Genomic DNA, 22,281 nt, shown 5'->3' with positions numbered 1-22,281 from the left:
GCACCACGGAAGTTCGCGACACGTCTTCAAACTTCGGAAGATATGGAAGCAGGCTAGCTGCAAGGAAATGATGTATTTATTAGCGGGGCGCCGGTGAGGTCGATATTTATTTCTGTCGCATCATGTATTTAAAAAAATTGCCGGAAGATGGAGATCACTGCGATCTATTGCTCAGGAATGGATAAATAAAATTGACCCGATACCGATCGAGCTGAGCTCTAGCTTTTTCAATACCAGGCGCTCTCCACGGGGCGGGCCAGGCAAACAGATACGGCTCATTCAGACATTCTGCGCGACGAGGTCTCGAATTTTCATCGGCCGGCATGCGTCCGCTCCCTCGAGATCTGAGGACAGTCTGTATCGCGGTTCCCATAGAAACGATGCCGATTCCGTCGGCTGGTCAGAACCACGAGCAAAACAGAGGCTTCAGAGTTCAAAATGTTCATCTATTTGAGTAAAAAGGTATTCGCCCAGTTATTGGAGAATCGTGATTCAATATCTCAATACCATATATGTGCTTCAATATATAAAGATCTTGTCCATGGAGAAATCCAGGAGAAATTTCGCCGAGCCTATCCCACACTCTTATCCCAGATCGCCATCCCGAATCAAGTGAACTTGAGATGCATCTCGTGGAATTATGATGATGGCTACATCGCCGTCGGTGGTGATGAAGGTCTTCTCAAGGTTCTGAAACTCGAGACTTCGAAAGATGGCTTGGTGGCTCCTTCGAATCTTTCAATGAATCAGACTCTGGACGGACACAGTGGTACCTAGGATATTTGGGCACATATATTCCTTGCGTCTCTCGCTCATGGAATCCATGTCGACACATCCGATGATTGCTATTGCGTTCACCCAGGATCTGTTCAGATGATGGTTTGGAACGAGAAACATCAGCGGCTCACCACTTCTGACTCATCCGGTCTCATCATCGTTTGGATGCTGCATAAGGGCTCTTGGTGTGAGGAGATGATCAACAATAGGAACAAAAGCGTCGTCCGGGGAATGTCGTGGTCGGGGGATGGTTTGAAAATTTGCATTATATACGACGACGGAGCTATAATTGTGGGTTCCGTCGACGGCAATCGCCTCTGGGGCAAGGAACTCAAGGGAGTATCGCTGCAGATCGTCGAGGTCAGTCCGGGCACTAGCGCGGATGCGAGGCTCCTAGGCAGATAGTTTTGATTTTTAATTCTGTAAGAGCCGGAAAATTTCGGTCCCATGAACTCATGACCGGTGATATTATTCAAGAAAGAGGCCGTGACGTTCACAGTGGTCAGCGGACGGACGATTACTTCTATTTGGACTCAGATCTGGTGAAGTCCACATCTATGACCAAGCGGGAAATTTCGTGGTGAGTGTTCAGGAGATTCTCCGGGCCCTGACGGACGACATATTTCCGTTTCGGATGGGACTCGACTCTTCCTTTCTCCCTCTGCAATACCCCAGTCGAGGATGAGTGTCAACAGTCCGACCCCGAGCTCCATCGTTTCCATGATAAAATGGTTCAAGAAAGGTCCACCGGAACGACCCGGCCACGAAAGCGATTATCACACCCTAGCCATCGTCACAGATGATGGTCATTTACAACTCCTCAAGAAAGAAGTCGATCCATGTGAGTTCGGTCATCAGTCTCCTGCGGGGCTCGGCGACGCCCCTCGATATACAAGCCGTGCGAATTGCCCAGCGAGTTGCCATTCGCCCACAATATACGCTCCCATGCGCCAGGCAGATACGATATAACAACATTCAGATGAGAGAACCCATCGATGTCTTCCAGCCCCGATCGTCATTGATTGCGACATGATGATTGCCGGCATCGAGTGGTCGCCTCAGGGTAACATGATTGCAGTCATCGGTCGTCTCCTCCAGACCAGGGACCCCGATAAACGGAACGTAATCAAGTTGTTCAGCAACCAGGGGAACTACCTCCACACGCTAGTCGTACCCGGGAAGCACATCACAGGTTTGGCATACAACAAAAATATCATGACACGTGTTTTCGCCCGAGTGAGCTCACCCGATGGTTCCACCACGGGAACCTCCGGATATCGGAGATCACAACCGAGAGCGAGTTTTTCGAGTTGGATTCCGCTTGTTCCACAGGCTGTACGTGGGAAGGGACCGGTCTCCGACTCGCGATCTCGGTGGACTCCTTCGTTTATTTCGTCAACGTCAGACCGGACTATACATGGACTTACTTCGGGGACTCAGTACTTTTCACCCATTCGAAACCAGATCGAGCCGAGCAGTGCTTCACTTTGTGGGACACCAAAACCGAGCAGGTCAGAATCACTCTTTGTTCCACCGCTGAGCTCTGTGCCTCTCACGACGATAACCCCCAAAACGCATGATAATGATGATGTTGCAATGAGGTGGATAGAGCACGGATAGCTGACCTGGTCTTCTTTTCAGAAACACATAAATTTCCGTCGGGGAGTTCTCTGTATCGGGTCCTCGCAGGAATACGCGGCCGTTGCGTCGAAAAACATCGCAGGAATCCCAGATCAGGTGAGCTCCATTCTCGAGGAGCGGGAATCGGCGTCGAGTTCGTCTTCCGAAAGCAGCGGTGAGCAGATGTTGAATTCACTATTGGACCGATTCTTCCGCAGTACAATGTCGAGGTCTGGGACGACATCGGAGCTCTCGTAGATCAGATCATCATCGAAAGCGAGCCGGTGAAGCTAGCTATGGCGGGGAATGTCGTCGCGATCGCCTCGCATTACGATCTCTATGTTTGGCATTTCCATGACACCGAGCAGCGCATCGAGGCACAAGGGAAGACGCTACAGAAAAGGTTTCTGTCGATCCGATCTCTCGGTGCCCGTTCAGAGCCCTAAGAAGCCTTGTCCGGATGGAGAAATGATAAGGAACACGTGGATTTTTCAGCATTTCGAAAATCTCGTCGGAGGCGGAATCCAAATTCGCTCTCAACTCGGGCCCTGAAGAAATCTGTTGTTTGGCTGCCGGAAAAGGAACTTTGTTAGTGGTCAGTTCTATGTATAGATGCAGATCGCGTTATGCTACGGATGGCTGACGAGTGTGGAGTCTGAATCGGAGTCTTGAAACCTAGGCGTTTGAGTCCGGGCTCATCAAACGATATACCCTTCCAAATGTCTCCGTTTCTCATCGATACAGCTTGAATGTGCGACCGAAAATGATAGCTCTCAATTGCGATGTCACGTGAGTACGGCATTTCGACGAACGTTTTCAGATACCATGGAGATAGACCGATACTAATCAACCCTTTGTTCAAAGTAGTTCGTTCTACGTTTTATCATGATTCGATTTGAGACTATATACTTGATTTGGCACAAGCGATGGATTCCAGCGGCTAGCTAGAATCCAATTAGTTAAGCCTTCCGCAAGAGACTTTGAGATTGCCAATATCCCTAATGTATCTGAAAATTGGATATTGGTCACCTTTTCATCCTAACCGATCCATTTTCTAGGGTGATGTCTATAATTGATATGTCAGGTGTCTTGCATTTCTACGACATCAAGGCTGAGTCGGGAGTTGCGAAAGACATCGATTTTCAACGTCGAGACGTTTGGGACATCCGCTGGGCTCGGGTAAGCGTTTCCTTCCCGATTGTTCTGAATGGATCGTTTGTAATGCACTCAACCTCTGCGAGTATTCATCTGAATTTTCCCTGTCGGGGTTAGAGTGGCGCGATTCCGATTGATCCGGGAAACGATTGCCAATAATTTCTACTTCATGAGTTCAGTGAGGAGTATACCACCCGGTGGTATCGAATTCCATCCATGAAGATGTCCATTCAGAAACAGGGCTCCCGAATTACACAGATTTCGTTCAACAAACATAAATGTGGCTTTATTTATACAAATTAACAACAAGTAGCCATTTCGTTATAAGTTTCTCAGTAGCACTGCGGAATCTCTCACGACTGCCTTTCTAAAAGTCGTCCTCTCTGAAAGTTGATTCGATTGAAATTCACGTTGTCTTCATGCTTGAGTCGCTCGACTATGTCGTGCAGTTGCTCTGGAGTGATTCCCAATTTCCTCCGAAGAGATTCTGCCTCTCGAGGATCTTCTCTCTCGATAAAACTCAGTTTCACCGCGAGTATATCGTGATGATGGTCCGGAGACCACATGTCGGGCAGATAGGACGGATTCATTTTCGTTATGAAATACTCCCGCCACATGGTCTCGAGTACCAACAAACCAGACTCCTCGGCGAAATGGTCTACCACCTTCTTCCCGTGGCTGACGAAATCAACATTCGCTTCCCGGAAGTCAATGCCCGCCGCATAGTCGACTAACTCGTCTGTGAGCTCGTTCACTTCGAAATGCTCCTTAAGAAGGTCCTCGAGGGCTTGACGTCTTTCTTCAGGGAGATTGTCTTTGACTTTCAAAAGGGCGTTCGCGGCCCTCTGGATCTCTCTGAGAGCTTTGTTGTCGATGAACTTCCGAGACGCCTCACTGAGAGGGGCATTACAATGTTTAGCGAACTGCTCCTTGAACAAATCCTCGTACCAGCAGTACTGGGCATGACAGGCCAAACAGGTGAGAACTACGTCGTGCGCATTGTGGTGCTTCATGATTTTGGGAAAGTGTTTCCGGTACTCGCGGGGCACGACATACTTCCGGACGAGGTTCTCCGGTGAGCCACAGACGACGCATATATTGTGTTTGACCAAGCAGTAATACTGCGCGTCCAAGATGGCTCGTTGCGCCGGCTCAAATCTCAAGCGCACGGTGAGCGGGTCGTCCTTAACTTTCTCGGCCAGATCGGTGTCGAGATACCATTGCGCTTTCCGTCTGTCACACGTGCAGAGGTGCTCCATGTCGGGACAGAGGAGAACACAATTATCGTACAGAGGCGTCTTGAGAGTGTTGTAGCTTCTCAAGGTTTTCTCGTCCGGTTTCGGCGGTTTCGACGGCACGGCGTGCCGACATATTCGGTCCCGGCTAAATTTCAGGTCGATGTACGACGCATAATGAATCTTGATGAAGTGGTCGAGCCAAAGATAGGGCTTCAGGAGATATCCGATCGCATTCGCAACCCAATCGTTCGATTGCGCGATTTTCACCGCCAACCCAAACGCCCCTATGACCTGGCCGGTGACGTAGTAGATTTGATCTCGGGAGAGATGCCGTGCCTCCCACCGGGAGTAGAGCATTCTGTAGTCTCGGCTTAGATTCGCATCGAGCAGGACATTCATCATCGAAATCAGAGAGAGATCACTATCGGCGCGTAGAAGTTTTCTCTTGGCCGCCGGCGTCGCCATGGCCATGTAGCGGAGATCGACACAACCGTAGGTTTCGATTCCGTAATCTTCGTATAGCTTCGCCGCATGCGCGAGAATGTCGATTCCGACTTTAATGATCGTCGGGTCACGGAAAACAGCTGCGAGCTCCTCCGGGAACTCGCCGAGCTCTGAGAGCCGGACGAAAGTGATTCGTTCGGCGCTGGTGCAGAAAGCGAGAAGCGCAATTTTTCGCCGTGTCAAGACACTTCCGACCCAGAAACAGTCGACGGCGATCAACTTGGAAGACTCGATTCTGTCCAACACCTCCGCCGAACATGCATACCATTTTTCTTGCGAAGCTACGATAAAGCCATGAGCGGTGTGTGTCTCCGGCTGACAGAAGCCGCAACGGCTTCGATGGTGGCTCCATGTTCGATAAGCGTACCAAATCGTATAAGCACTGGAGAGTCCCACACCCAGAATGATCTGGGGTCGATACACATCCATGTTCCTGAGCGGCGCGTAAAGTCAGCTGATCGATGAATCCAGGAGAGCCGGTCCAGCCGGCGGAAAGTGGCTCACTAAATGTCAAGGAACGGAAGGGACCCCAATCGATGTCAGGGCTTCTTCCGTATTCGTTTCGGGGGCTTCGAACAAAACCCGCGGGGGACACTAGCTGTAGACACTGGTTGGGTCCGATTTCTGACCGGCATCGAGCATGTTCTCTGAGCAAGATCCGTCCCGAGACGGCTCCATACACTGTGTACGGAGGGCTCATGTGGACCGTTGTCTTATGTTTACAAGCTCGCGCGCCCTCTGTGAGCGCGGGAAATTTCAAACGCGAGTGGGGAGCTGGCTCGAATCTCAACTTGTTAAACGGAATCGATTTTTCCTCGAGCTTCTCCCTTCCGCCCCGGCACACCAGAATCGGCCGTGGCACACATTGGGCGTCTCATTCTTTGTAGACATTTGGATATTCGGATTCGGGGCGTAGAACCTACATTCCTTTTCGAACGCGTTCCCTGAGATTCCCCGTCCATCTTCCAGGATGACCCGGATCTTTTCGCATACATGGAGAAAACCCGGCTTGTGGTCGTTCACAAAATGGAAACCGAGGACGCCATGACTTGCTCCGGGTACATCTGTGTTTTGGAGAACATGCGGGTCAAGTGCGTTCTCCTCGATGAAATCATGACGAACCCTTCGTCCTTGGCCCTTCGAACGCATGTTATTGTGGAGGACACGTGTCTCTTGAAACAACTCCGCGAGCTCATTGATAAGACAGCGATAGCCGATGTGGTACAATTCATTGAGGACAATGATTCCAACACCATACTCTGGTGGGTACTCTGATGAACTCCCTCTCGGGGAATCAGTCGACAGACAGAGCTCAGTCGTTCTTGCTTGCCAGGGAATGGTCAACTCCTCAACCAGATAACCTTGTTCCTGTTCGAACCCACCGCAGGCGAGAGATGGCGAAGCATTACATGATAGAGGGCGATCTGGATGCGGCGGAGATGGCCATGGTTCGATGCAAAGACTGGGATGCGATCCTCTTCTGTCGGAGAATTCAGAAGCTCCAGAGCCGAGAGCTCAGAGAGGCCGAAGTCCTTGCCTATTTCGCCGATTTCGATGAGGCTGAGCAAACCTATATCAACAACGACCGAGTGTAAGCAATCATCAAACTCTTATAGGAGCTGATGATTTCTTCGATCGGACGGTAAGACTTCTTCTCACATTCCCGATGCAGCGATCTCGCTTTGGAGATGCATTCGACCGTGGGCAATTGGGAACGCGTCATCGAACTGGCCCTCGTATCCAACGAGAGCAATGTTGCCATCGTGGAGAACGCCTACAGCAACTTGGGTCAACTCTACTTGGAGAACGGTCAATGGTGAACCCTCCGGTCGGGAAGATCGGGTTTCGCATAATTCATTCACTCTTCACTCTCCTCTCTGATATTTTCCCTGAATTTACCTAGGCACATACCTATGTACTATGGTTCTGATGATTTTGCGACTCATTCTTTGCTCCATGCAGGGAGAAAGCAATTCACTGCTTTGAGAAGAGCCACAACTCCGCCGGGCTGGCGACGGCCCGGTACATGATGGAAGATTTCGATGCTCTCTGGAAAGTCGTCGAAGAGGTGCAGGACAAGGAACTTCTGCTCAAAATCGGCGAGATGTACGAATCCGTTGGGATGTGCGACGAAGCTGTTCATTGTTTCGTGAACGTAAGCATTCCGAGCGTATTCATAGCGCGCGATGGCTAGCCTCGCACTCTATGGGGCATGGGGCTCCGCTCACAGAGAAAGAGCTCAGAGGGCTCCTTGGGCTTCGTATCCGCATGGGGGAAATTCTAAGTGTGTTTGTTTTCAGAGCGGAGCTCACACCCGAGCGATGGAGGTATGCATCGAGCTCAACGAGTGGAAAACCGCCATAGAGTTGGCCCGAGATCACGGCCAGGTCGCAGACGTAAGCGGCTTGCTGGCAAAGTATGCCCGGCAGTTTATCGAGAACAACAATATCCTCAGTGCCGTCGAGCTATACAGGTGGGCCAATGAGAGCCGAGCTTATGATCTATTCGCTCCGATAGACAGTAACTGCGAAACATGGAGAATCGCACACGGGAGCGTTTGTGAGCTTTCGCGATTTTTTCGAAACTGCATCGAGTTGACGAACGAGGAGCTGGAATTCTCCCGCACGCTCTCTTCTTCCTAAGACAATCGCGATGCATCATCCCCTGACCGTGAGCTCTCTCCCCCGCAGACGAGCCGCTCGTTTCAAAGATGCCGCACGGCTCCTCAACCAGCTTGGGAGGTCGAACAAGATCCAGGGCAGTGTCCTCCGGAAACAGATATACGTCCTCGCCGCCATGTTGGCAGATCAGGGCCGATCCGGAAAGACCGAATCGCTCATGTTGGTTGGAGAAGACAACTTGTGGAGATACGCTCAGGTGGAGGAATAGCGTTCAGGGGTATCAGAGCTCAGATTTCCTGAATCGATGCGACTGAGCTATTCGGCGGGACCCACGGAAGGTTTTCCTTCCTCTTCTAAGAGTATGTCTCTAAGAATGTTCGATTTGTCTGATCCAGGCCTATCATTTCTTGTCCTTGGCGCAACGTCAATTTCACAAGGAGAAATATGAGCAAGCTCTAGTGACGTCGCTTCATCTCTCGGAGTACGATGAAATCCTGGAGCCGAGGGCCGTTTATTCCCTCATAGGTGAGAGCCGTTCAATGATCGGAATTCATCGACACTGACGAAGAAATTGCCACAGTTCTATCCAGCGAGGATCGAGAGAGCCACAAATGATTTTTGCGAATCGGGGAATGCAAGGGAAACTCTTATGTATCCGTGAAAATTTCGTTGCAGCTTTATCGTCACTCATGTGCCGAGCCTGGGGCCATTGTTCTAGGGCTTTCACTTATCTCGAAACAGACGAAGGGTTTTCAACGGCTGAACGCGAGAAACTCGAGGACGCCGCCATCCGGATCTTCTCTAAAAACGTCCCCAAACAAAACAAAGTTGAGAACTCGGTCTGCAACAGCTGCGGAATCCCCCTACCAGATGGGTGAGCTGAAGTTTTAGCATTAGTTCGAAAAGGGGAACAAGTGACTTCCAACGTCGAGGTTGCCACCGATTCCACACATTCTTCGACGCGACTGAATCGCCCTCCGAATTTCAGGATAACACTCTGCCCGACATGCGGAATCCGGTATCCTCTTTGTGTGGCATCAGGTGCCGTGATCACAGACCCGGACCGCGTCTGGCGTTGCGGACAATGTCGGCACTCCGCTCTCCAAAATGAGATCCTTCCGTTCTCGAACTGCCCCCTTTGTCATTTCCCCCGGCAAAATTCCGCCGAAACCTAAAGAAGCTCCGCCCCTGGTGTCCGGAAAGGAGCCGAATCATCGACTGCGAATCTCGTACGCGGAGCTTGTACATGGGAACGGTGGGAATAAAAGAAAGATCAAGGTTTTCCTCGACAATTTTCTCCGTTTCGAACCCATGGTACCAGGTTCCTCGATGGAGCTGAACCGCGGGCTGGTACGCCCCTCCCCCGAGGATTGGCGCTCCTGTGCCTCCCGATGTCACCCCCTGCCTTCAAGAAGGGAGCCGATGTCGAACCGTCTGCTCGTATTTATCAATACGTTCAATTCTGTTTTCATGAAACGAATGCCCGAGGACCGACCCTGATTCATCATGTTCGGACCTCATACGGAGTCCCCGTTTCCAAATTTGGGAACTCATGTCCCTAACATGAGTCCAACATTTCGTCCAAGCACATGGTCGACTCGCGTTCCCCTGGCGGATTCTCCGGGAACTGCGGCGCGCGAACTGAACCATTGCTCAGAGCACTGCGAGCCCCAGAGCGCGATGGGTGAGTCAGAGTGACCGGCCGGGGGAAACTGTTACCAGTGGGAACTCTTTCAAAACAAAGAAACTGTTGAAGGCTTAATGACAATCGGACGATATCGGATGTGCGTGCTGTAAAACGTTGTGGAGTGATTTTTGTGAGACGTACCCGAAAGTGATAAGCTCAGTGGATTACTTCAGAATGACAATAAAAACGTGACTTATGACACAAAGATGACTGGACCGGTCAGCACTCTGTTGATAGCTTTGGTCGCGGTCTTCGGATTCCCCGTGACATCGGTCCACTCAGCAGGTGAGATACGGAGGTTCAGTGTTGAACTCTCGCGGACTTGTCGCAGTTTTTTCGGAACCCAAGGGCAGTCTCGACGTACATAGCTCGAGGAAATGCGCGGATCAACTGTCGCAGGAATCCTCATTCCGGATTAATCTCAGATAACCTATCCTCAACAGCATGGGGAAAGAATCGTCACCGCCCCTCGAGCTTGCATAAAATACCCTATGCAAGTCTCTTGCCATCATTCCTTTGGTCCCATCCCGAACGGATGGCGGCACCGGTATTCCTCGATCCTTCTCGCGGCTCCTCAATGATTCCAAGTGTATAGGACTCGAATTTCGTCCATTCTCTCCCTGCGACAATAGGACCCCGAGAGATCGATGCGAGGGTCACGAGGATTTCCGAAAAAAGGTTTTCGATGCGTTCACCTATTCCGAGGTAGTGGCAGATGTTGCATTTATTGCTCCGCGCCCCGGCCGGCCGGAGCGATGGCTTCGATGCTTTCATAAATATCCGGCCGGCTCCGATCCCCTCGTCCAGAATACAGTGAAGTCAAAATTCCCGGAGAGACTTCTGAGTTCGTCTCCACTGTGGTTATTACCCGCGGGAAGGTCGCGGGTCGCTCGATGATTCGGCAAAATGTGCATCTGGCAATCTCTGCATGACAAATGCCTCCTTTGATCCGCCTCTCGAAACTGGCCTCGTGGGAAAGACCGAGGGACGAGTCGAGAGTTGGGTCGGCTCCCTTTTCGTAATTGAAAACTTCTTTCTGACTCCATCAAGATTGATATATTATATAGCGCGCGTTAATTCCCAGTCTGACTGGGATTCCGCCTTTCAGAATGCCGGTCTACGGTCGCGTTGAACTTCCACCCGGCCGTCGCACAGGCGGCTGAAATGATAGAACTCCGACTGATTTGAGCGTACGCTCATCGTGATTGTAGGCATTACAAGGGAACGGGTTAGCGCCAGAACCATTAATCTAAAGAATTAGCTCAATTGGACATCGGCAAACCACAGAGACTCTCCGAGTTCATTTATGTCCATTCACAAGCACCACATATGCCGGAACATTCGACGCCAGATCAAGATCAATTCGAGGCAGTGGGAATCAGGGGTCCCCACTCGTGAGAAGGTCCAGGAAATGGAACATCGACAAGGGAAGAATTTGGCACCGTTTTCTTTCCGGGATTCTTGGTGGAAGAATCCTACCGGGGATTCCCATTGATGATTCTTCTCGTCCGATGAAGCACTGACGGGCTATAATGAGCCAAATCTGTGCATTTCACTCAGAGCTCTCCTCGTGTTGTCAGAGAGAAAGAGGAGAAAAATATTAGTTGCTGTTCTCCACATAATAAGTGTAGTCAGTAATTCGGCTGCAGCTTCGATACAACGCCGTACTCGAACGAAGCTCATCTGAATGGATGCTCGTTCGTGAGGCCTCCTGAACATCTGGTCGCTCACGGCTCGCGTGCCCTACTCAGTGAACAGGCGAGCGGATGAGCTCCGTGAATGGAACCCACCCGCTCTCCTCTTTTCTCCTTCCGCTCTCGGCCCACGAAACTTCATCGAGACTCGGCGGTACACCTTCTGGGTCATGGGCTAGCTCCAGGAGAGCGGAGAGGAGAGTTCAGGAGACAGCCGCAGGCGTCTAGTATTGATCTTCTTCCGCAGACGAGGAAGGCTTGTGGAACAAGTCCGAAACGAATATGAAGCATATCACGTTCCTCGTCTGCGAATCAAATGAGTGACTCAACCCTCTGTAGCTTTCGTCCGGATCAGCTGGATACGACGTCATCCCTCTGAACTATTGCACTACAAAGCCACATCAAACGAGACGACTTGAGCGTATGCAGATCATTGCAGCTCTTCAGGTGGAGCGCATCCACATTCTTTGCAAAACATGTGGTGCCGCGAGGCTTTTTTCGCGACAACTCAACGGGCGGCTTCCAAGGAACCGAAGGCCGAGCCTGGTGTCTCCATATGGAACGCGCCGGAAACACGGTCCATAGTTCGGAACCAATTCGGGGATCTCCCGGTCCCCGGAACGGTGTCGAATTCCACCATTACCGAGCGCCTACGGGAACGTCTCATCTTTGCGACTGATATTTGGTTGTATGTCTCAGCCACTCAGCAGTCTCTGGTTGCTGGTTGCACCTCTTGCTTCTTGTTCCGGTTTCGGATTTCGGGCTAATGGGTAGCCTTCCCCGAATTTTCCTGCCACTGACGGGCTGTGATCCCTATGTCCCGAATCCGACGTCTCCTTGGACTGATCATTAGAATGAAAGAACCGAGCTGGACCCAAAACCCTCACATCCATTCTGGCCATAAATAGAACTTGGCGAGACCCGACGGGAACCTTTTCCGGAGCTTCCGCGGGAGCTCGGGGGTAAGAACAGGAGGCTGGACCTCACCGGTAATGCCCCCTCTGACTCGAGCAAGCAGGTTGGGTCGATCACACGGGATGCCGCCCGCGCGAGCCCTACGGAGGGCTATCATCGACACCCGAGCAAAGTTCATTCTCTATGCGGAATCTACCACAAAAATATTCATGTCTCGGCTGTCGAAGCTTGCAGAATCCCTCCCAAGGATGGCTCATTCCCATTCCTCCCTCATCCCGTACGAGGAGTTCAGGAACATTGTTCCATCGAGGGCTCCCGGCCGGACTAGACGACTGCTGTCGGTCTCTCATCTGCCATGGATGAAAGTGCCGATAGGGCGATCTAACGAGGCACAATCCATTCTCTTCTTCGCATCCAGGATCGGTCCGAGTCCGGGAGACCGCACGAATGAGTCAGTTGTTCGCCAGATTCATTCCGGGGCACTGAGTAAATTTTCATCGGCTGGGCGATTCTGGCTCGGGAAGTCGTCTCCGTTTTCTAATTGATTTTCGGACGGCGGACTCTGTTGGCACATGGACGCCGCTTTCTCTCTGTCGCTTTCCGGCTCTTGGCAGATCAGCCCGTCGCCGGTCGACTAAAACTGACTCTCAATTAACGCATTTGAGATTGGACTAATTTTGGCGCTCCGATGGCTCGGATGCGAGTCAGCCGAGCCACACCGGGAGAGATTGCGAGCGAGCGAGCGCGAGAAAAGGATTCTATGGGTCGAGCACCCGACGGACTCTCGTTCGTCGGCTCAATACCGACGATGGGCCACACTCGTAATTACCCACGCTTGACACTTCGATGTCCGGTGCGCTCTAAATATGACGGCCCGCGTCTGCCACTGTCGGTGGCGTTGATTGTCGCGCGAATTCTGTCAGAGGACTCGGCCCCAGGTTTCTCGCAAAGCGAGACTTCGAAGAATTCACGCAAACGACGGTTCCTTCTCTCCCTGTGTCTGAGCCTAATTTGTCCTATTCAGGCAAGTGATTATTATCGTTGAGGGAGCTTCGCAGCGATGCGCTGTTCAGCAAGTCTTTGGTACACTTTGTCCAGGTCCCAAAGCCGCTACATAGCCCTTATTTTCAACCAACGAGACAGCGATCAATCAAGGATGACAGGTCCGCCTCTTCGGATAAATCCACTTGAGCATATTTTCATCATTTTCGTCCCGATGAACAGCTCAATCCAAGCGACAGGATAAGCACTCGGCGGAATCTTACGAAAACCCAGAATGGAAGCCTCATCGTAGAAGAACAACAGAGATACCGTGGCGGTCGAATCCTCAAAGCAGCATATCACCACCGACTCAAGTGCATAGCTTATCTACTCTCGGAAGAGGGAAAGGCGAGAAATAGCGAGATGGTTTTGCTCCGAAGGAGAGCGTGAGCTCAGATGTCTAGGCATTTCGGATACGAATGGATATAAGCTGTAGCCTCCCGGGGTATTTCCAGTGGAAGAGAGCTTCCAAGGCTTCCTACGCGTCTTTCATGGGTTGTTTAACATTCAAGCCGGCGTCAGAAATGTGTTTCGTCACACAGAGTCGAAGAAGGCGGCGGGACACATCAAACGTGCTTCGACCGGAAAGATATGCGCTGGTAACTTCTCCAGAGCAGCGGGAGCGGTTTTCGAAGTTCCACATCTCGATCAGCCATGCCTGCAGCTTTCCCCATATCCAGAACAAGCTCTCCAACGGGCATGTCTGCGTCCGCAGTCAGGTTTCGGCTCTAGCACGGTAGCGCTGGTCATTTGACCCTGACCCTCCGTAAGGAGTCAGACATGAAACGGAGCATTCAGATGAAGTGGAAAGGAATTGTTCTGCCATCACGGGCCCTCATTGAGAGTCCCTGTATGGTTACATGAAACTCTCGGCCATCTCGATATCTCGGACCGAGTGCGATCGGTCTGCGCTCGATGAGCTTGATCAGACTGTCTGGCAGTCTTCCCCGAATGCTCCCACCGTAGACCAAGCAGACGTCTGGATCCTCGAATTTATCTTTTCAATCGAATTCCCCCTCAGCCTATCGGGCCGTCGGAGGACCACATAAAACGGAATGAGAATACAGGACTCTCCGCACGGTCTGCTCGGAACCACAGTCTGTGAACGTGAATTGTGTTCCGATTCAGAACAATCGACTCGTTCTTCTCTTTTGATTGAAACAACTTGTAGTCCAACCACCGTGCCCTCTTTCGGGTGAACTTTCCCTCGGTGGCGTGGAAGTCTCCGCATGTTTCCCCGAACACCCTTTTTGCGTGGGCAATGATTCCAATCACGTGCTCGCACTGTATTTTCTCGAGCTACCGGCGGCGGCGCCGTGTCAAGTCGACTCGCGGCTTCAACAGGATTTTCACGATTGCCTCGATTTCTCACTCTTTTCGAGAAGCTCAACCTGCTCAGAATTCCGTCGGAGCATTCGATTCCACCGATGATTCATACAATTCATGGTTTCCGCGATGAGAGCAGGCGAACGGTGCACCTGGTGTGATCCTGACTGTCTAAGGGACATTGTCCGGGATTCTCCGACTTCCTGGGAAAACTGAGGGACGCCGGCGTCCGTCGCGGAACTAAAAAGTTTGCATCTCTCATCGTGCACGTAAAGAATCCAGAATACAACGCGTATCTTCTCTTCGAAAACCTTTGGAGGTACTCTAGAATTGAGACTGCGGTCGTCCCGTAGCTTTTTCTCGCTCGTTTCAACTCCTTGTCTGAGAGCTCAGCTCACATCGAGCGAGGAGATCGACAGGAAATCGAGAGCGAGTACGCATTACAACGGGAGTGCCTTGGGAATCATTGTCGATTTCGATTCCCTCAATAATTCTCTCCAGGAGACTCAGTGAATGATGATGATCTCGATGGGGATGTTCCGAGCGGGAAAATATACGACGGGGAAGCGGTAGAATCAGAACGAGCGAAGGGGTGTACTGAGTGAGAGAAATTCGGGCGGCAAATGTGATGCGATGAATTTCCGCGGACCGCTTCAGAACAAGTCATCAAGACCCTTGCAGCTCGCTCCCCCTTCCCTCTTATGGGGATGATCTGCTCTCAGAACTCCCCGAATTAGAAGCGAAGATCATCTTCACAAAAGACGGTGGAGACGCTCCGATGGAGAGAGATTGAGAACCGAGTCCCCCACAGTGTTTCGGGGAGTGCCTCCGCCTTCTCTCCCCCTCTGTCCCCTCTCAACGGGGAGATCGCGATTCGTTGCTTTTGAAGAGATTCCCCCCCGTGAGGCGAAATCGGGCCAGGGACAGGGAGCCCACCAGCGAGGCGGCCGCGACCATCACAGGCGAAACCACGCGACCCTGATTTGTAGATGTAAGCGAGGTCCTGGGGTGTTTCACGATGATAGCTGACCCTGGACTTACCATCGGACGAGTCAACCACTGGCGCCAGAACAAGAACCACCTCCCACCGACAAGCAGGGAGCCGATGCAGCGAGTACCATTTCAGTCAGTCAGTGGGTCTGAGCGAGCGTGCGTCCGGCCAACCCCCCACCTCCTTGCCCCGCCTATTCGATCGCCCGCTCGACAGGGGAAGCGGGAAGAGAAGGCAAGGCAAGCAAATCGCGTTTGAGACGCTTCGGAGCAGAGGCCGTTTGTAACAGTTAGCTGGTGATCTCGTCCTCCTCAATGCGATTGGATTGAACGACAACAACGGCTCCGGCGGCGGAGGAACGAACAGAGAGACGGAGAGAGAAGATTTTCCGCGACGAAAGTGCTTCTCGAAGCATTAGGCGCACTGCGAACAGCGTTGCGGTATCCATTCGAAAATTCACTCGACGTCGTTAGGGGAAGGCTTCTGCGAAACGAGTTCGTCCTTGTTTTGCGTATCTTATGCAGACTCGTTATCCGGTCGAGCACTCGAAAAGACCTCGAGAAGCCCGATCGAGGACGAAGAGCTATGAATTCCATGTCGGGATATGACGGAAGCTGCGTGGATCGACGCCAGGGAGTCGATTCGGAACAAAGGTTGATTCGCGCAAATTCAATCAAAGTCCTCATCAACTTTCAAAGGTGTCGAGTTTCTTCAGTTCTTGCTCGTAGCAGAAAAGAAACTCCGGAATCTTACTCCAGATAAGCAGAGTGATTCCTTCTCGTCTCCAAGTCTCTTCCGTCGCTGTCGATTTCGCCTCGTTCCGTTTTTCATTCTCATCCCCCATCTTTATCCTTCTCTGGACTTACCCTTTCATGAATATGAGATTCGCGCAGGGGCACGGGTTTAATAACCAGGATTCCCCTGTTCTGATCATTCAAGAATTCTTCCCTCGTTCTCCAAGGATGTTCCTACTGCCACCGTCGTTCTCCGATTTCTTTCCCTCTGATTTGTTGTCATACAAAGATTATCCAATGCGTGCTCGCGACAGACATCGGAATCAATATCCTTTCCGCGCAGCTCGTTCATCGCACGTCTCTGTTCGAATTCAAAAATCGAAGAGTTACTCAAGCTCGATGATTCTCTTGGGAATGCTTTGAAGCTGGTCCGAATCGAAACGCGGAGCGGCGGGCAGGCAGGCGGGCGGGTGGTTTGGCTGGCGGACTGGCTTTCAAAGAGAGAGACTTCAGAAGATCCAGGGACATGAGCAAAGGCCGTGGCGGGTGACTAGCTACGGCTAACGGGATCGAGGACACTTGCCGACTGGTGGCGCCGGTCCTCTCGCCTTGGGGTTGGTCGCAAGGGTGACTATTTGAAATTTCTGATTAATTATTGTTTCGGATGCTTTTAAGACATGGGTGTCGGATCTCGGCTGATGTCGTCTGTGAGTGAAGTGCCTTCCATTCAGGCCGAGAGATTAATGGTTGAATAAGAGCCATGAAGCGGCCGCGGGAGAAGCCGACCCCCATCGCAGAACGTCTGGAGCAGAAGTGCATTGTTGCTCCGCGCTCTGACGAAAAAAAAACACAAGAGCAGAGCCAAGTTTCTTTTCCACACCCAAAACGAAAGTAGATCTGCCACTTTGGCTCTTTCAAATGGCCTTCGGTGTTTTCGCGGTAAGGAGATCTAGAAATTAAAAAACCTCCAGTAGAGGGGGAAAGGTGGTCCGAGGAGCGGGGAAGGGGTCGAAATCCAGTGCGATCTCGAGTGAGTGAGCGAGCCTATCAATCTGTGTTCCAAAAGCACACTCAGTCGGATGTCTTAGGATGATAATAGTGACGACATTATCTTAATCCTACGGCTTTCCTCCGCCCTTGTCGTAGAGAGCTTCGCAGCGCAGTCGCCTGGCAAAATACAAAAACACCTCAAAGCTTCTCAGGCCCTTCCATGGCACCCAAGCCTCCGGCGTCCCCTCTCACTCCTGTTTCATCAACTGCTCAACCAGGTTGGCTCCCACTCGAGTGGAGTTCTTCTGAACTCTCATGAGTGTTGTCTCGTCGAGCACACGGGGGATGAACACTTATTAGGCGCTGCTTATCGGGAGACGGCTGATAAATCTCGCGATGTCAGAACTTTGAAAAATTGCGCAATGCTCCAGCATTTGATTTCTTCAGCATCGTCGTATCAGCGGGATTGTTCCGATCGAGTGCTCAAGCTCTTGCCAGAGATGCCTTCCGGGGTAGAAACGATGTGGAGAGGGTTTGGCCTCCATCGAACAACTCTAAATTAGCCCAGACTCACTTTTGAACTCTCCCGGAGCTACCGGGATTGGGAGGCGAAAAATAAAGCGATATCGATCGCCTTTCCCCCCCTCTATGATTTCACATCGTTCCCGTTTCGGAACACCTGCAAGGAGCGGTCGGGGATTTTGCCGCTCTGAAAAATTATCGCTGGTCCTTCAAATGGAGTCAGAAACGAATGAGAGAGTAACGCCTCCTGATCAGCAACTGGGAGAGCTCGACACGGATCAAGCAGTTGAGACTTCCGACCGTCAGTCAAGGATCGCAATAGAGACGTCTCTCCCCTCCGTCTTCAGCAAAGCGGACATGTGGAGGTAGCGAGGCCGATCTAGAGAGGAGAAGCGTGCAACAAAAAAATCGGGAAAAGTGAGTTAGGACAGGATGTTCTCAATAGAGGGAAGATGTCAGTGACGGATGATTTCTTCCTTCATCCTCTCTTTATGCGCGAGCTAACGTGCGCGGCCGTTCTCTCGGCGTCCTCTGGAGAGAGTCCAAAGTTTTGCACATCCTGTCAACTGGCCGCTCCGCATTGTGAGCCGATCAATCGAATACTCGCCCTAACCACAAGCGAGGAATGTTCGGGATCTCACCAATCACACCACCTCCGGGATCCCCCGATATAGTCCCCGCGCACGCTAAGAGCTCACTCTAAGCAACGGAAACGGAACGATCGCGATATCGCATTGCTCCAGCGCGGCGCTAGGTGGAATATACGTCCGATGATCCTGAGTTCGAAGGTCCGTTACAGTCACAGAGCCCTTGAATCGCCGCGCCGGTCCGGCCGTCGTCGACGGTGGAACTTGCAGCTCGATCACAACGATAGCGTCTTTAATTAATTTTTTGTCCTGATCGTCCAATAGTCCGTCGATTTCTGCCCGGACGAGAAGTTGGGGTCTCAAAGCCTAAATGCCCCGAGTGCATTCACGCGATGAACTCGCATACACTCGCTCTGATGGTTGGTTCCTTCCTTCCTTGTTTCCCGGAAACCGAAAAGGATAGAGAAGTCCCTCCGTGTACATATAAGCGAAATCGCGAAGAACCTCGCTAGTTGAGATACCCGGCAGCAGCCGCAGCGGCCCCAAGCACAACAGCATGATGTATTCCGAGAATCTCTCGCCAACTTCGCTCCGAGCACACGTATTTTTTTTCTTCCTCCGTGTTTGACCATGGAGAGTCTAGTTCGTCAAAAAGAGCGTCCTGACTACCGTTGCGAAACTGTTTTGCATACGTGGCAGATAGGAGGAAATCAGCGCCAGCCGTTAGGTCGAGCAGGTGCTCAATTTGTGCCGCTTTCCGTTGACCGAACTCGGGTCTGTCTCCTCTCTGTGGGAAACTCGGTTCTCTCTTCGCCATTTTCCATTTCGTTATTTCACGAGACTCCTGCCAATCACTCTCTCAACGATGATAAATCAAAATCAAAAGCCTCAATGAGCCTGTAAGCATCACGACGATTCTTCTCCCATCAGACTCGATACCATATAGGTAATTTATTCATTGAGAAGCATCCGGGGTTAGTACTGAGGGCCGCGATTCCTTGCGGGATGGATTCTAAGGGATATCTCGTGATCACTGAGGGAAATCGGATCGGCATTTGCGACTCGAATGTTCTCCTCGAGGAGTTGAGATACCTCTCGAATGGTCCACGGTTTCGTATACGTCCGCAATACAGGACGCTCAGCTGAGGAGATATTAATAAAAACTCGTCTCTATATGCAAGCCGGAGCGTTCGAATCCATGAAAAAAATTACTTGATGCGATAAATAAGAGATACGACAATCTAAGAGCCATTGAAAATTCCATTTGGGCGAACGACAAACGTTTTTAGTCAAATGCATTTCGCCTCTCGCCGGCGGTCCCGCTCGTCCGCTGGGTCGTCCGTCGCCTTTCGCCCACCCATCAGCTTGCCTTGTCGCAGGAACCCCAAAGTTGAGCGATGCGACTCGACAGTGAACACGAATACGACAACGACCAGTACTGATGTCCCTTTCATCCCGGGATGGAGATCTCCCTCTCTCCCTCAGCGTCGACGCCGACCACGGTCTGTCCAGAGTCTGAATTCGTTCCTCTTACGCACCCCACGGTTTTGTACACCATCTTGTTCAGCCACCACCCGCGACCCCACCGCACACAGTTTCACACCCGCTCGCCGATTCGCAGTCTCGCACGCGCGAACGAGCGACGAGAGTTTTTCAATCGAGGCCTCAGTCAAAGTTCATCGCTCGGAAGTGCAGCTGTGTTTCGCCTTGGCTTTGTCATCGCCGAGTTTCTTTACAGAAGCCATCCCTCCTCGCTGCGCGGAAGGCACCGATGACCGAATGGTTAAGGCATGGGGCACGAACAGAACACGTAGGACACGGAGCAGACTCCATCCAGACTTTCCAGAAACCGCCCTACGAGAACTGTATTTAGAGATCGAGGGCGCGGGAATTTCCGACAGCGGCGCCCGCGTCCCAGCTTCGAGAGCCGACTGTTCTGAAATCGCCGTCGAATTTCACGGCGTGCAGAGAATACATAAGTGGCGAACGGGGGTGGGAGGGGGAGGCTGGCGTGGAGATGAGGGTGCCTTGCTCTGAGCGGACGGGGTTCGCGCCGCGAGAGAGCTAAATGAATTGATGAACAGTATGCATTAGACGACGCGAACGGGAAAGGTGCAAAGTGCTCTGTTCATATATCTGCTGGCCTCCTCCTTCAGGAAGTCGTTCCTGGATCTAGAAAGGAGGCAGAAGAATTCGACTGAGGGAGAGGAAGCGAGGGAAAGATAAATCTACTGGAAACTTTTCCCAACCATTCATTGCCACATTTGTTCACTCTCGATATTTCTGCGAGAGGGAACGCAGCTCGTCAGCATCGGGGACCCGCTCGTGTCTGGATATCCGGCTGCGGTACGTACGAATCGCTGCTAGGGAATCGCCATTCATCATTGATAAGCGAGCCGGAGTCAGACAGTGGGGAAAAACACCACGCGGTGGGTCTCGCGAAATTTTCCGCGAGTTCGGGTCCAAGAAAGGCATGTCCGGCAGGAAGATTTCTTGGAGAATATTTTTTGTTTCCAGGGATGACGCTCAGACAAGAGTCTCCTCCTCCGTCTTGAGTATCGGCTCCAGCTCCCGCCGTTAATTAAAGCGTAGTCGCTAGAGGAATTTTTGTGGAAAACATCAAATGTGGTCAGAAGGGAATGGGGCTTGGAGCGGAACGCGACTAGGAGCTTGGGTGCTCGACGGGAAAATGGAAATCGATTCCCCCTTTACTCAAGCGCTTCATCGTAAGGGGGTATGAGGAGGAGTCTGCTCCTGATGAGTCACACGCGTCGCCTGCAGCAAATACAGTTCGCCACAACAGCATAATGAACTCGTGTCGTCGTCGTCGTCGTCGTCGTCTATCGAGGGAATCGAGCTCTCCCTAAGCCACGTGCTGTCCAGACGAGGTCGCCGCCCCTCACAGAAGTCGTCTGTGAATCCTCGTTTCGTCTCAAGTTGACGAAGACCACAAGAGACAGGTGTAGCATAGATTAGAGTCTTCGCGATCGTGGCATTCGTGGATTGCTCCCAAAGATAAGCGATCGGATCGGGTTCGGGTGGAGATTTATTGAGAGTGTCTGATGGACAGACGAGAGTTCATTGTTGGTGTTACTTGGCTTACAGCCGATCGACGTAAGTCGGCGCTGTCGTTGGCGGAAGGGGACCGATGTGCGGCGGACTTCAAGAGAACGGGGGTCGCTGAGGGGTTCTCGGTGTCAAATGTCGATATTTTATGGCGGTCCTAAGATGAATGGTTCACTGAACATCGACTACACACCAGGATCGACAAGCCACTCGGGTTACGAGAGCCGTCGCGCCGAGCTATGACCCGAACGAGTCTACCGAGAGAATCAACGATTCTCTTGCCCTACTCTCGCTCACAGTATCCGCGGCATGTACGTCTACGCAAACGACCGGAGATCTATGGGTGAAACGTACTCCATCCGACTCAATCAAGCCTCGATGCTTGCACTCTAACGAATCAATCGAGGAGGATACTCTCCTCCGAATGAATGTAGCTCGAGTGACCGACATCGGGGGAAACGCAGGGCAGTCCTGCCAAGATGAGGAACCGCCAGAACGTTGAGGTGGAAGGTCCGGAAGGATTCAGCTGACTCTGGCCGAACGTCCGGAACCGAGTCCTCCCAAGAGGTAGTCCTCCTCCTCCTTTGGTAGTCCTCATCCGCGATCCTCCTATTCAAAATTCCTCTGAGATTGCCTGTGTCTTCTCCAGTTGGTTTGAATGTTTTCCCTTCTCGGTGAAACGCTGTTCGCGTTTTCGGGAATATTCATGATCCATCTGTAATCACCACCTGAAGGTGTTTCTCGAGAAACAAAACACCCCGCGTTGGAGCCCAGCCCTCGGACGGGCACAGATGGCGCCGGACAGGGGGCGTT

General features: G+C 51.8%; 3 protein-coding genes across 3 annotated transcripts in view; 2 read left to right on the top strand and 1 right to left on the bottom strand.

Moving 5' to 3' along the window:
- The first annotated feature begins 438 nt into the window (after positions 1-438).
- On the top strand, positions 439-9,192 carry Oseg4 (intraflagellar transport protein Oseg4). The gene is made up of 21 exons (XM_029113258.1): positions 439-462; positions 595-769; positions 863-1,137; positions 1,277-1,357; positions 1,453-1,618; positions 1,784-1,969; positions 2,110-2,288; positions 2,419-2,514; positions 2,616-2,800; positions 2,893-2,992; positions 3,077-3,186; positions 3,456-3,576; positions 6,264-6,556; positions 6,682-6,885; positions 6,967-7,110; positions 7,257-7,449; positions 7,595-7,767; positions 7,985-8,171; positions 8,311-8,440; positions 8,591-8,789; positions 8,904-9,192. The coding sequence occupies exons 1-21, from the start codon at positions 439-441 to the stop codon at positions 9,088-9,090; spliced, it is 3,408 nt and encodes a 1,135-aa protein (XP_028969091.1). The 3' UTR covers positions 9,091-9,192.
- On the bottom strand, positions 3,906-5,793 carry LOC114828600 (exonuclease 3'-5' domain-containing protein 2-like). The gene has a single exon (XM_029113259.1). It carries the CDS (start codon positions 5,721-5,723, stop codon positions 3,906-3,908), a length of 1,818 nt encoding a protein of 605 aa, XP_028969092.1. The 5' UTR covers positions 5,724-5,793.
- A 616-nt stretch (positions 9,193-9,808) lies between the features above and the next one.
- The window catches only part of LOC100903541 (tyrosine-protein kinase transmembrane receptor Ror2), a 117,428-nt gene continuing 104,955 nt past the window's right edge, over positions 9,809-22,281 (top strand). Inside the window, exon 1 of the mRNA XM_003739378.3 lies at positions 9,809-9,887. Coding sequence (XP_003739426.2) covers positions 9,809-9,887 — 79 coding nt within the window. The remainder of the gene's footprint in view (positions 9,888-22,281) is intronic.

This window comes from Galendromus occidentalis, unplaced genomic scaffold, assembly GCF_000255335.2.
Source record: "Galendromus occidentalis unplaced genomic scaffold, Mocc_1.1 scf7180000076500, whole genome shotgun sequence".
Classification (NCBI taxonomy): Eukaryota; Metazoa; Arthropoda; class Arachnida; order Mesostigmata; family Phytoseiidae; genus Galendromus; species Galendromus occidentalis.
The sequence above is the reverse complement of the archived record's forward strand: the minus strand, read 5'-3'. Positions and strand labels throughout refer to the sequence as shown.